Source organism: Babylonia areolata, chromosome 27, assembly GCF_041734735.1.
Source record: "Babylonia areolata isolate BAREFJ2019XMU chromosome 27, ASM4173473v1, whole genome shotgun sequence".
NCBI lineage: Eukaryota > Metazoa > Mollusca > Gastropoda > Neogastropoda > Buccinidae > Babylonia > Babylonia areolata.
This window is the reverse complement of record NC_134902.1, coordinates 762,605-778,169: the sequence shown is the minus strand read 5'-3', so window position 1 is coordinate 778,169 and position 15,565 is coordinate 762,605. Positions and strand designations below refer to the sequence as shown.

Here is a 15,565-nt window from a genome sequence, read left to right as displayed (position 1 = left end):
ATTAGGCTTGTTGTAACAGTCACAGAATTACCTGTTTATAAGTGACCAAATGTGGGGTGCTAATAGAATACATTTGCGAGTGTAACTGTCATAATAAAAAGGCAAAATATGGCATTTTCAAAACCGTATTCTACTGACATCTTAGTCTGTGTAGAACTGAAGTCGGTCTTACGAACTCTAAAGTAAAATATAAGTAATCTTCATAGTGGTATTGTTTTTTGAAATCAAGAATTTAATTCATTATATTGCTACAAAATGCACAGTGTTGGTGTTGTCTTTTGTTGAATACATCACATTGTGGGCTTTTGTTGAATGAAGCTGCTGACAGAGTCTAATAACTAATTCAAACTCAGTTTCAGAAGAAAAATTGACCTTATTCAACATTCAAAATCTACTCTTTGTTGGAAAAATTAATTTGTGCCACTCGTGTGAATTTAGATTTTTTAAAAAGCATAAACTCTTAGTACAGTAGATCAATAGTTTGGTAGATAGGACACGACTTCATTCATTCAAAGCTAAATTCATCGACATTCACTTGCTGTTTGAATGCTGAGTACTACTCTCTCAGTGTCAGATGATCAACAGGGACCTTTTTGTAAGTAAACAATACAAAAAATATTCCAGATAATGTGGAAGATGGCACCCTTTCAGTTGTAAAAGCAATACTGCCCACAACAGTTGGAAGATTACTGTATTTTTTTATGTTCAGCATTTTCCATGCATGTTAATCTCCTGTCGGTTTTGTGCGTGTCTGAAATCACTGTCGATATCAAAGGACATTGAATCGAAACTTAATTCATTCATTCGTTTATTCAGATTCAAATGTTGTTAATTATTGTGAAGCTGGTATTTTTTTTTTCAGTCTATGGTTGTCTGACTGGCAAAATCCATTCCTTTCTGTTATGACACAGTGTGGAGTTTGAGAAATTTTTACCGTCTTTTTTTTTCTCCACAGAATGTGATCATTGATGGGTCTTATTTATTCAATAAGGTAACACGATATTTCGTTGCAAACTTTCGTTGCCAACTTTTAGTTGCCGCAATTTCGTTGCTGGTGACATTTCGTTGCAATGACATTTCATTGCCAACTTTTCGCTGCCGCCGACACTTCGTTGCCATATCGCATCAACGCCACACACGCACACACACACACACACACACACACAGATACACACATGTACACACACAAACACACTAAATCAGAGTCAGTCATTTACTATTTCATTGTCCCAAAACGAAACCTCTCTTTCATAAATCAGATATTAGTGGGTTTGCTGATGGATTGACACCATTTAAGAAATCTGTTGTGAAGATTAACAATGGGTCCAGCCAGCAGCACAGCGTATGTGAAGAGCACAGAGGGTAAAAATGACGATCTGACGATGTCCACACTTTACTGAGGTGCCGAGTTTCTTCAAAGCCATTGATAGGAGTTTTGAGGCAAAGATAATTTTTTGCAAGTCTTAAGTAAAGACGAAGTATTGGAAAATGTGTGCGCTTGCTTGTTGTTTTTATGTATATATGTGCATGTATGTGTGTGTACGTGTGAGTGTTTGTGTGTGTGTGTGTGTGTGTGTGTGTAGGGGGGAGAGAGAGAGAGAGAGAGAGAGAGAGAGAGAGAGAGACGCCTGATATAACGAAGAAACTTGATAAAATTCGTTATTACCGGCGCGCTGGATATAACGAAGTAACTTTATAAACATTCGTTATAACCGGCACGTCGGATACAGAGAATGCCGGTTATAACGAACTAGTTTTCAATGTCCCTCGGGATTCGTTATAAGCGGCTTGGACTGTATGTGTGTGTGTGTGTGTGTGTGTGTGTGTGTGTGTGTTTAAAACTAGATTTGTTTATTTGTGATTCTGCACACTATGGCTGTGTCTGGTCACCAAGACAGAAAAATACTGTAGCCAAGTGTCTTTTGCATACCATGTAATGTTTTTTGTTATTTATAGTGTGATAGGAAAAGAATCTTAAATAAATTGTTATAGTGTGCCAACAGTGTCACCCCCCCACCACCCACACTGTCCCCCTTCCCTCCCCATCCCTTCAACCCCCCCCCCCCACCTCCCCCCACCCATCAGTGATGTGAGGAGCAAGGAAATCCCTGTTGGGCTGTGAGTACACAACTTGTAATGGTTTTATGCTATGTTGATAACTTAGTATTTGTTGGGAACAATGTTTTATGTCAGTGGACAGCCACTTTAAGTTGATCTTGTGGCTTGTGAAAGAAAAAGGGGTTAATGTGTGAAAGCTACCCACTGAGAGAAGTACTGGCCTAAATCTTTTGAGTGCCCCCCCCACCCCCTTCTATTTGGTTACAGATATCTTGTTCTGTATTTTTGATGTATTACTTACTTGTTTTGTATAGTAGGTGGTGTTGGTTCAGTGTGGACTGAACTGATCTATAGGCTAACACAATGTCAGTGTGTGTTGAGGGTTTTTCATGTGTGTGTGTGTGCACATGGGGGTAACAGCAGGTGTTGTGGAACACATGTTTGATTTGTTGGTTGTTGTGGTAACATGTGTAGGAGTTGTGCTATGTGTCAGTGGTTTACTTTGTTCAGACAGAGTGGGAAAGCACATTTTAATGTGATTAATGAGTTGGTAAACTATGAGAGCATTGAGGGTCAGTGCAACGTTGTTGCACATTGCTGTTCACCAGAGATATGTTGGAAGTAATGATTTCCACACATGTACTTGTGTTAGTGGGACACTTTGTGAAGACAAAGAGGATATTTGTTTGGTTGTGGTAACACACAGTTTTATTGTATGATGCGTAACCTGAGTCGAACACTCTGGGTTGTATTGGTCAGTCATAGGTATGGTGCACAGTATGGTATGTCACTGTTGGTGGCAGGTAAGCTTGATGAAGCTTGTATTACCTCACATAGATCTATGTGTGAGAAGAGTGCATACTGGTGGACATGTGATGAAAGGTGCTGAGAGGGTATAGGCCTTTTATGTCAGTGATGTCCAGATATTTGAGATTTTATCTGACCTGGGTTTTGGTTGTGTGTTTGTGTTTCAGTTGTGCTGCTTGTAGTTGTAGGTGCTGTTTGTAGGTGCTGCTTGTAGGAAGTACTTGAAGCAGGCAGTGTGTGTTGCCTTAGTGTGTGTTGCTTTTGCTGAGTAGGGTGAACTGCTTAGTGTGTGGGCTGTATTGTAAAGTAAACACTCTATAAAAACCACTTCATGTGGCCCCGCTATTGATGTGAGAGAGAGTGAGTGAGTGCAAGTGAGTGTCATTGAGTGCATGATCAGTCGATCCTATATCCTCCCTGCATAACTCCCCTCTCTGTCTTGGAATCGAACCACAACACACGAACCGAACACAGTTTTTACAAAATAAACGAGTTTAAAAAAGAAAGATGAAATAAATGAACAATCAGTCAAGAGTATAAATTGTTATAGTTCATCTTGTCATGTCAAATATTTGGAATGAATGATTAAGTATAAGTAAATTAAGAAGTAAATGCATGAATCATTAAACAAATTATTGACAGACAGACAGTTGGACAGATAGACCTGTATAATGAATAGTACAATATTAGATAAACAAATACAATGCAGAATATATTCACTGAAGGAAAGGGTCAGTGAAAACTGGATGGCAAAGAAGCAAAATAGTGATAAAATTAAAACAGGTCAACAATTTAGTAGTAAACGAATAAAATGAAATAATGAATAAATGCAGTTTCATGTTTATAAATAAAATGTTGATGACTTGACATGAAGTGAATAAAATGAAATCAGCGAATACATATAAATGAATATGTAAGTATGAATTATGATAAATTTATCCAGTTTATCTAACTGCATGAATGAATAGACAAGCAAAATGGCATGCTAAACAACACAGGTTTTATTTCATTACATTGTTTGAGACAGTTAACAGATGAGAGATCATTTGATTGATGTAACAATTAATATAGTGACTGATGAGTGACTGAATGATTGATCAAATGATTGATTTTGCAATGAACATCAATATCATATATGGAAAAGTGACTGAATAATAACTAATAAACAAATATACTGGACAGGGTGTGTGATGAATAAATTCAAGGAAACGTGGTGATGTGTTTGAAAAAAAACGTCAAAAGAAAATAAAGAAACAAACAGTATAAAACAACAAAAGCATGTTATATCTAAATGTTGCCCCATTTCAAATGTAAAAAAACAACAAAAAATAACAACATCATCAAAAACGTTTTCCTCGGAAAAAGTGGGGGGTATTTTCATGGCAACAGTCAACCATAATTTCCTCTTCAGTATCAACAATAAATTATCGTCAGGGCGACACTGACAGCACGTGACTTTCCAAATATGGAGCGTGATGCGTGATGCCTGGGGAGATTTGTCGCGCGTGTGCGAGGGACACGCCTCGCTACAAGTTTCAGGCGTCGTCGCGACAATGTAGCTGACAGCCCCCGTGGGCTACGGGCCTTAGGGTTTAGGGTTTGGGTTAGGTTAGGGTTAGGGTTAGATGGGTTAGGGTAGGGTTTAGGGTTAGTGTTAGAGTTTAGGGTTAGGTTTGGGTTAGGGTTAGATTTAAGATTTAGGGTTAGGGTCAGGGTTGGGGTTAGGTTTGGTTAGGGTTAGGTTAGGGTTAGTAGGGTTTAGGGTAGGGTTAGGTTAGGGTTAGGGTTGGTTAGGGTTAGAGTTAGGTTAGGGATAGGGTTGGTTAGGGTTAGGTTACGGTTTAGGATTAGGGTCAGGGTTAGGGTTGGGTTAGGGTTAGGGTTAGTTGGGTTAGGGTTAGGGTTAGTTGGGTTAGGGTACGGTATGGGTTAGGGGTAGGGTACGGTTAGGTTAGGATTAGGGGTTAGGATTTGTGTTAGGGTTGGGTTAGGGTTTAGGGTTTTAGGTTAGGGTTAGGGTTAGGATTTAGGGTTAGGGTTGGGTTAGGGTTGTTAGGGTTAGGTTAGGGTTAAGGTTATGGTTTAGGGGTTAGGTTAGGGTTTGGGTTTAGGGTTAGGTTAGGGGTTAGGGGGGTTAGGGTTAGAGGGGGTATGGTTGGGTTAGGGTTAGGTTAGGGTTAGGTTAGGTTAGGGTTAGGGAGGTTAGGGTTAGGGTAGGTTAGGGGTTAGGGTTAGGTTAGGGTTTAGGGATTAGGGTTAGGGAGGGTTAGAGTTAGGGTTAAGGTAAGGTTAGGTTAGGGTTAGGTTAGGGTTAGGGAGGGTTAGGGTTGGGGTTAGGGGTTAGATTAGGGTTAGGGGGGTTAGGGTTAGGGAGGGTTAGTGTTAGGGAGGGTTAGGGTTAGGGGGGTTAGGGTTAGGGAGGGTTAGGGTTAGGGAGGGTTAGGGTAGGTTAGGTTAAGTTAGGGTTAGGTTAGGGTTAGGTGAGGGTTAGGGGTTAAGGGTTAGGTTAGGGATAGGGTTGGGTTAGGGTTAGGGTGGGTTAGGGTTGGGTTAGGTTAGGGGTTGGGGTTAGGGTTAGGGAGGGTTAGGGTTAAGTTAGGGTTAGGTTAGGGATTAGGGTTAGGGAGGGTTAGGTTAGGGTTAGGGTAGGGTTAGGTTGGGTTAGGTTAGGGTTTAGGGTTAGGTTAGGGTTAGGTTAGGGTTTAGGGTTAGGTTAGGGTGAGGGTTAGGGTTTAGGGTTAGGGAGGTTTAGGGTTGGGCTAGGGTTAGGGTTAGTTAGGGTTAGGGAGGGTTAGGGTTAGGGAGGGTTAGGGTTAGGGGTTAGGTTAGGGTTAGGGTACAGGTGGAAAACTCTGTTTTTGAAATATTAATGGTGCAATATGTGTGGTCCAATATACAATTCACTCATGAATAGTCTAAAAATATCATCCTTAAACTGCCAGGGGCTAAGTGCTTTTCAAAAAAGGAAAGATGTTTTACAATACTTAAGACAAACACAACATTCAGTCTATTTTTTACAAGATACACACTTTAGAAAAAAGATGGAGAGACAAATAAGGGCTGAATGGGGTTATGAGTGTGTTTTTTCATCTAATAATTCTAGGTCACGAGGAGTAGCTATCTTGCTGAATAACAACTTTCAGTTCAAAATTAAAAAAAACAACATTACAGATACTCATGGTAATTATATCATTTTGGTCTTAAACATATTTGATATTGAAATTCTATTGGTAAACCTTTATGGCCCTAACAGAGATGACCCTATATTTTTTGAAGAAATTCAGAAAAAAGTTGAAGAGCAAGAAATTTCTAACGTCATAATGGGAGGGGATTGGAATTTAGTAATGAATCCCAACGTAGACTACCACAATTATAAGCATGTGAATAATCAGGGAGCACAAGAAAGAGTTTTAAAGATGATAGATGATTTACAGTTAGTAGATATATGGAGGGAACTCAATACTGAAGTCTTAAGATACACTTGGAAGAGACCAACTCCCTTACAACAAAGCCGTCTTGACTTCTTCTTGATCTCAGATAACCTGGTTACTGATGTTAAAGACGCTGGTATTTTGTACGGTTATAGAAGTGACCACTCTTTAGTCAAAGTTGACTTAGTATTTAATACAGAACCCAAAAGAAAACCTTTTTGGAAATTTAACTCATCTTTACTTAGAGACAGTGATTACATTAAGTTAGTGAAAGAAACAATAGAGAAAATAAAGGAACAGTATGCAGTCTTACTTTACACACGAGAAAATATATGTAATATCCCGAATGATGAAATTCAGTTTACTATAAGCAGCCAGCTCTTTTTAGATGTGTTGATAATGGAGATAAGAGCAAAAACTATAACTTTTGGAATAAGAAAGAAAAAGCAACAAATAGAAAAAGAGGAAATGTTAGAAGAGGAAATACAACGACTCGAAAAGGAAGTTCGGTCGTATAATATAATTAGAGAATTGCAGGAGAAGACGGAAGAGCTCATACAGTTAAGGAAATTGAAAATGGAAGGGATAGCTTTAAGATCTAAAGTAAGATGGGCATCTCAGGGTGAAAAAGTAAGTAAACATTTTTGTAATCTTGAAAAACGTCACTTTATCAGCAAACACATGTTAAAGTTATTTACAGATCAAGGTAACATACTGACAGAAACAGATGGAACACTAAAGGCGACAAGACATTATTATGAAGACCTATACAAAGAACAGAATGTAAAAGATTTAGATATTAGTGATTATGTCAACAACTTACCCAGACTTGATGAGACAGAATCAAAACAACTAGAAGGATTAATTACAAGACAAGAAGCCACAGATGCTATTAGACGAATGCAAAACGACAAGAGTCCAGGTACAGATGGAATGACTGTAATTTTTTTCAATTTTTTTGGAAGGATATTAGTGACTTTGTTGTGAGATCACTGAATGAAGGATTTATAAGTGGAGAAATGTCAACAACACAGAAAGAAGGATTAATTACATGCCTGCCAAAAGGGGATAAACCAAGGGAATACTTAAAAAACTGGAGGCCTATATCCTTGTTAAACGTTATTTATAAGATAGGATCAGCATGCATAGCTAGTAGAATTAAGTCAGTCCTGCCTAAGTTAATAAATGAAGATCAGACAGGTTTCATTCCAGGTAGATACATTGGTGATAACTTAAGAATACTATATGACATCATGCATTACTATTCTAAGAAGACATTTCAGGCTTGCTAGTTTCAATAGACTTTGAAAAGGCATTTGATTCGGTAAACTGGGTATATATGAACAAGGTCTTAAACGCTTTTGGATTTGGAGAAGATATATGTAAATGGGTAAGCACTTTTTATAGAAATATAAAGTCATATGTCATAGTAAATGGTAAGGTATCCCAGAGTTTCAGAGTACAAAGGGGGTGCCGCCAGGGAGACCCGATTTCGCCATACCTCTTTGTATTGTGCTCTGAGATTCTGGCATGCAAGATAAGGGAAGATGAGGGTATTAAAGGCATTAGCATATTGAACACCGAATTTTAAAATAGTCAGTTTGCTGACGACACAACATTTACGTTAGAGGGAGATAAAGAATCGTATGAGAAATTATTCGAAACACTAAATAGATTTGAAGAATTTTCAGGTCTGAAGTTAAATTATGACAAAACGCTAAATGTTTGGTTAGGGTGTATGAGAAATTCGAAAAGGAAATATCTCTCAGAAAAGAATATGAAATGGAACCCCCCCCAAATTCAAGATTTTAGGTATATGGTTTTTAAACGATCTATAAAAAAAATAACTGACAAGACAAGACAAGACAAAATCTTTATTAACGAGGGTAATAGATAAGCAAGTAACATGCTTTTTTACATCCAGCCCTCGCCCTAAAGAGGGAATAAAGCTAAAAAAGCGAAAATGAGCACAAAATCAAAACACAATCAAAATATACCATTATTTCACAGTTCAAAGCCATTCCACAAAAGGAAGAAGAAGAGAAGAAAAAAAAAATCATGAAATACACACACACACACACACACACACACACACACACACACACAAACGCACACAAATATACCCACTCAAGAGAGAGTGAGAGGGAACTCACAAATTGTCGAAAGCAATGTTGGATTTCAGGTGACGTCAATTTTTGTGAATAGGTACATTTTTAGATTTTGCTTAAAGTTGTTGTGGTTAGTAATATTTTTTAAACGTGATGGTAAATTATTCCAATACGTTCCTCCGCTGTAAGTTAGGCTGGACTTAAAAAGATCAAGATTTGAGGTATATGCAACTTATGTACATGTCTTATGTTATTTACTGGGAAGTTATTTATAATTGAAGGAGGTGCGTAGCCGCTTACTATTTTGTGCATAAAAACAGCCTTATTATATTCTAGTTTTTGCTCCAGTGGGAGGATATCAAGTGACCTATAATCATTAGGAGTTAATGAACTTGACTTTAATAAAACTAATTTCAAAGCACGTTTGTATAATCTAACAAGAGGGTTTAGAGTATTAGCACTAGTAGAATCCCACAAAGTAGAAGCATAATCTATTATCGACTGTATGTGAGCATTAAAGAATTGTTTATGGGCATGTGTATTTAGAAAGTGTTTCATTTTTGATAACTGGAATACTTCTTGAGACATCCTTTTACGTAAATAAGTAATATGTTCAGACCATGATAAATCATTATCAATAAATACACCTAAAACTTTGTGTGATTTGACTTCTTCAATTCTAACATTGGAAATGAAAATATTGAAAACATTTGTTGGCATTATCTGGCGTTTCTGTCGAGTTGTTACAGACATGCATTTAGTTTTTTGAGCATTGAGAGACATATGGTTATGTTCTGTCCATTTAACTAATCTGTTCACACTGTCTTGTAAATTGGATGTCAGAACTTTAATGCATGTGTGGTCGGAGTGTATGGAGTTGTCATCGGCAAACAATTCACAATTAGATTTGATATAAAGAGGCAAATCATTAATGTACAAGGAGAAAAGAAGGGGGCCAAGAATTGATCCTTGTGGTACACCATACCTTATTTCTTGAAAAGTTGATCTGGAAGATTTAATGCAGACCAGTTGTTGTCGATCTGATAAGAAGGAAGAAAGAAATTGTAAAGTATTCTTAGCTAAGCCATAACAAGCAAGTTTCTTAAGGAGAAGAGAGTGATTTATTACGTCAAAGGCTTTAGCAAAATCAACGAAGACAACACCTGTGAATTTACTATTATTTATATTTAAGAGCCACCTATCTATCATTTGTGTCAGAGCAGTATGACAAGAATGGTTTTCTCTAAAACCTGACTGTACTGGGTGAATCAATTGATATTTGTTTAAGTGACACAGTATATGTTTTTGGATATGCTTTTCAACACAAGGGATAAATTAACAGAAGCAAAAAAATTATTCAAGATTTGGTCAAAACGTATATGCACACCCCTCGGTAGAATTGCTATTCTCAAATCTCTCATACTTTCAAAGCTAATATACTTATGGATTCTTCTTCCAAACCCTCCAGACAAAGAAATAAAAGAATTACAGAGACTATGCTATGAATTCGTATGGGATAAAAAGCCAGATAAAATTAAAAGAAAATATTCGATACATAATGTTGCAAATGGAGGAATAGGTATACCAGACATAAAAAAGTTTATACATGCTCTTAAGATAACATGGATAAGGAAATTATACACAGGAACAACAAAGTGGAAGAGAATCTTACTTATAAAATGCCAAGAAATTAACTCACTACATCTGTATGGTTCAAAAAAGTTTCTGACTATCGAATGTAACCAATTTTGGAAAGATGTTTTTCAGGCATACACGAATTTTACGAAACAAATAGAATTAAAAGAGCCACACGAGGTACTTGCAGAGCCCCTCTTCTATAACGACAAATTTAGAGTTGGTAACAACACAATCCACTACAAATGTTGGACAAATAAGAATATATATCTGGTTAGAGATGTTGTTGATGAGAATGGGTGCTTCCTTAGTTACACGTGCTTTACAGAAAAAAATATAATATTAATGTAAATTATTTAGTGTATATGGGATTGATACATTCGATAAAAAGTTACTTAATTACACATAATATTTATCTAAGTGATAAAACCTGTAATGAACAATCGAAAGCACTACACTTAATATCCTCTACTATGAAAGGCTCGCAAATATATTATGATATACTTCTTGAACCACTCTTTATTTACAATATAAATTCTTTTGTTAAGTGGGAGCAAAAATTAGATATCATCGTTAATTGGGTAACCACCATGAAGCAAATAAAAAAAGTAAAAGAGATAAAATTGAAGTGGTTTCAAATTAGAATTTGTCACAACATTTTAGTTACAAACAAAATTCTGAAGAAAATGGGTATTACAAACAGTGACAAGTGCAATTTCTGTAAAAAAATGAAATAGATTCAGTACAACATTATCTATGGTTTTGCAAGTTCTCTCAATTGTTTTGGAAGGAATTAGAGAACGTCTTAAAAGAAAGATGTGATACTTGCTCAAACGTTAAGTTAAACATAGAATTAGTTCTATTTGGAAATGATGAAATTACAAAAATAGATGAAACTTTCAACTATATTATTCTTGTTCAAAATATTTTGTTTATAAATGCAGAATAAATAAGTATGTATAGAGCACGTTTTGAATGATTTAAGAAATAGTTATAAAGTAGAAAGATATATGCATTCAACGGAAATGTTAAGCGTTGTATTTATGAGAAAATGGTGTCCATATATAAAACTTCTTGAAAACAGTAACCCATAACAAAATATTATGAAAGATCAAAATGCACAATAATAATGAAGGCTCAATGATATATATATATATATTTTTTAAACTTGAACAGATGTACGTGAATGTGTAAGTATGCGAGTATGTAAATAATATATGCATGTGTGTATTCATGTGCACTTGTGTGTCTGCAGTAATAATGTTTAACATGACTGTGTAATGGGTGTTTTATATAATCATGTATAGAAAACTAGAGGAAATGTGTTCATACACAAGATATCCCATGTGTGGGTTGTGTTCTTTTCACATTACGTTAGCTAAGCAAAGTGTCCATAACTCTATGCTGATGCTAGATATAATGTCTATTATATGTTATAAAACTGCTCTGTTACACATGATGAAAATGTGTCCACCTTGACCAAATTGATAGAACAATATATTATAAGTATAATGACTTATGATGACGATGTTATTGTTAATGTACACTGTATTCATTTTTTTCTTTCTTTGTTTTTCCCCCTTTCTTTTCCATCTACTCTGAATTGTTATACTGAATTCATGTACAAAATAAAACGGTGGTCGACCCAAGAAAGTCCGGGGAAAAAAAAGGAAATAGCATGCCTATTGTCAGATTATACCTGTAGAAGAAATTAAAACAGGCTATAAGTTTATAAAAACAAATCACAACTCATGTAGACATGTAAGTAAATCACTGTCCCAACAATGACAAAGGTGGGTAAAAACGAAAAAAGTCAATCACGGTCTCAGAAACTGAGCTGGCAAGTTTTTTTGACAGCGAAGAGGTTTGGGAGTGAGAAGGTAAAGTTCTTTGATGACATTCACTCCTTTCAAGTTGCACGTGGGCCGATTAAAATAACTGCTGTGCGTCCAGCATGCCACCTCTTAACAAGTCAACCAGCTGAATCAGCGAAACAAAAGCGTGAAAAACAAAAAGCACGTGTTTCACGACCAGTGCTTCCACCTTGCATTTCGTGAAAATCGTGGCACATTGGCGGTTGCCAAGCCTACAGTCTGCATTGAAATATGAGCACACTCATTCCTAAAAGCCACGCCCCCTTCATGAACTCTGGCTGACATTCGACCAATCGTCTTACATCACTCCTCTCCCTCTCTTCCCCTTCTTCCAACACTGGCTGCACGTAGTCTGTCAGTCATAGCCACTTGTTCAAAAAAGGCTGTCTGATTGGATAAATGGACTGAATTAACATTAAATGGGGCTGTCAGTTTTGTCACTGTCATTGTCAATCACCTTCGTTTTCAAACCAATCACCGTCTCCATCGCGAAATCTGTCCACAACCACAAGCAGTGCTTTCAGAATTGTGTAAATCAGCTGATTGAAACAGTTTGCTTTACTGGACACAGTTTTCAATGCATTGTTTTGCACATGATGCAACCCCCTTTTCCACACGCATATCATGTGGTCAGTTAGCAAATTATTATCTAGTAGAAAGGGGTCTTCTACCTGATGTAAGTTCATTTAAATAGTATTTTTATAATCCAGACATATCAAACTAGCTGTCCAGAGTCTGTTTATGTGAATTGAACCAAACTCCAATGAAGGGAAAATCAGAACATATGCAGGACGTCAGTGGACGTCTTAGGCACTATGGCAACACTTTTTGTAGGACGTCAGCTGACGTCTTATAGGCACTCTACTGGTTAAACCTGGCAGACAGTTAAATTATGATTTCTGACATAACAACACACAAGAAAATCACTATGAAAAAAAAACCCCTCCCCAAAAACCCTCCCCGCCCCGCCAGGGTAAGGGTTACCGTATGCCACCCGACAGACAAATGTATTTGTCAATATATCTGTCTGTATGTCTGTCTTACCTTTTTTCTCTCTCTCACCATTCTCTGTGTGTTTGTCAATATATCTGTCTATCAGTCTGTGTGTCTGTCGTTATGTTAATTCTGCTGCCATCATGGCTGAAGCTGATTGGCTGTTAAATGAACTCTGCTGTCATCAGGTCTGAAGCTGATTGGTCGTTAATGAACTCTGCTGTCATCAAGGCTGAAGCTGATTGGTCGTTAATGAACTGGTCTTTCGTCAGGGCTGAAGCTGATTGGTTGTTAATGAACTCTGCTTTATCAGGGCTGAAGTTGATTGGTCGTTAATGAACGCTGCTGTCAAGGCTGAAGCTGATTGGTCGTTAATGAACTCTGCTGTCATCAAGGCTGAAGCTGATTGGTCGTTAATGAATTCTGCTGTCATCAAGGCTGAAGCTGATTGGTCGTTAATGAACTCTGCTGTCATCAAGGCTGAAGCTGATTGGTCGTTAATGAACTCTGCTGCCATCAAGGCTGAAGCTGATTGGTCGTTAATGAACTCTGCTGCCATCAAGGCTGAAGCTGATTGGTCGTTAATGAACTGGTCTTTCGTCAGGGCTGAAGCTGATTGGTTGTTAATGAACTCTGCTTTATCAGGGCTGAAGTTGATTGGTCGTTAATGAACGCTGCTGTCAAGGCTGAAGCTGATTGGTCGTTAATGAACTCTGCTGTCATCAAGGCTGAAGCTGATTGGTCGTTAATGAACTCTGCTGTCATCAAGGCTGAAGCTGATTGGTCGTTAATGAACTCTGCTGCCATCAAGGCTGAAGCTGATTGGTCGTTAATGAACTCTGCTGCCATCAAGGCTGAAGCTGATTGGTCGTTAATGAACTCTGCTGCCATCACATATCTGCCAGACATTCAGTTATAAGCCACGTGTGTGTGTGTGTGTGTGTGTGTGTGTGTGTGTGCAGTGCTGGGGAATCGCGTATTGAACACCTGCATGGAGTTCATGCGCTGCACGTCTGGCATTGTCCTGGTTTCCACTTCCGACCCCAGCGCCATGTTTGATGCTGCCACGTGGTGCACGTGAGTTGTCCCACTGTCTGTCTGTCTGTCTGTCTGTTTGTCCATTGTTCTGTCTGTCTGTCCACAGCATGCATCATCCATGGTCATTCTGTCTGTATCAAAGCACAGATAGCATACATCATCCATGGTCATTCTGTCTGTATCAAAGCACAGATAGCATACATCATCCATGGTCATTCTGTCTGTATCAAAGCACAGATAGCATGCATCATTCATGGTCATTCTGTCTGTCTGTATCAAAGCACAGATAGCATGCATCATCCATGGTCATTCTGTCTGTCTGTATCAAAGCACAGACGGCATGCATCATCCATGGTCATTCTGTCTGTCTGTATCAAAGCACAGACAGCATGCATCATCCATGGTCATTCTGTCTGTATCAAAGCACAGACAGCATACATCATCCATGGTCATTCTGTCTGTCTGTATCAAAGCACAGACAGCATGCATCATCCATGGTCATTCTGTCTGTATCAAAGCACAGACAGCATACATCATCCATGGTCATTCTGTCTGTATCAAAGCACAGATAGCATGCATCATCCATGGTCATTCTGTCTGTCTGTATCAAAGCACAGACAGCATGCATCATCCATGGTCATTCTGTCTGTCTGTATCAAAGCACAGACAGCATGCATCATCCATGGTCATTCTGTCTGTCTGTATCAAAGCACAGACAGCATGCATCATCCATGGTCATTCTGTCTGTCTGTATCAAAGCACAGATAGCATGCATCATCCATGGTCATTCTGTCTGTCTGTATCAAAGCACAGACAGCATGCATCATCCATGGTCATTCTGTCTGTCTGTCTGTATCAAAGCACAGATAGCATGCATCATCCATGGTCATTCTGTCTGTATCAAAGCACAGACAGCATACATCATCCATGGTCATTCTGTCTGTATCAAAGCACAGACAGCATACATCATCCATGGTCATTCTGTCTGTCTGTATCAAAGCACAGATAGCATGCATCATCCATGGTCATTCTGTCTGTATCAAAGCACAGACAGCATGCATCATCCATGGTCATCCTGTCTGTCTGTATCAAAGCACAGACAGCATACATCATCCATGGTCATTCTGTCTGTCTGTATCAAAGCACAGATAGCATGCATCATCCATGGTCATTCTGTCTGTATCAAAGCACAGACAGCATGCATCATCCATGGTCATCCTGTCTGTCTGTATCAAAGCACAGATAGCATGCATCATCCATGGTCATTCTGTCTGTCTGTATCAAAGCACAGACAGCATGCATCATCCATGGTCATTCTGTCTGTATCAAAGCACAGATAGCATGCATCATCCATGGTCATTCTGTCTGTATCAAAGCACAGATAGCATGCATCATCCATGGTCATTCTGTCTGTCTGTATCAAAGCACAGATGGCATGCATCATCCATGGTCATTCTGTCTGTATCAAAGCACAGACAGCATGCATCATCCATGGTCATTCTGTCTGTCTGTATCAAAGCACAGACAGCATGCATCATCCATGGTCATTCTGTCTGTATCAAAGCACAGATGGCATGCATCATCCATGGTCATTCTGTCTGTATCAAAGCACAGATAGCAT

At 38.2% G+C, this 15,565-nt stretch overlaps 1 protein-coding gene across 2 annotated transcripts in view; it reads left to right on the top strand.

Annotated features, from left to right (window-relative positions):
• LOC143301319 (uncharacterized) overlaps positions 1-15,565 on the top strand; it is a 122,945-nt gene that overhangs the window by 67,094 nt on the left and 40,286 nt on the right. For both annotated transcript variants that reach the window (XR_013057766.1, XM_076615526.1), the window contains exon 13: positions 13,869-13,983. Coding sequence is in view for 1 of the 2 variants with exons in the window: in XM_076615526.1 (XP_076471641.1) it covers positions 13,869-13,983 (115 nt within the window). In the remaining variant the exon portion in view is untranslated. The remainder of the gene's footprint in view (positions 1-13,868; positions 13,984-15,565) is intronic.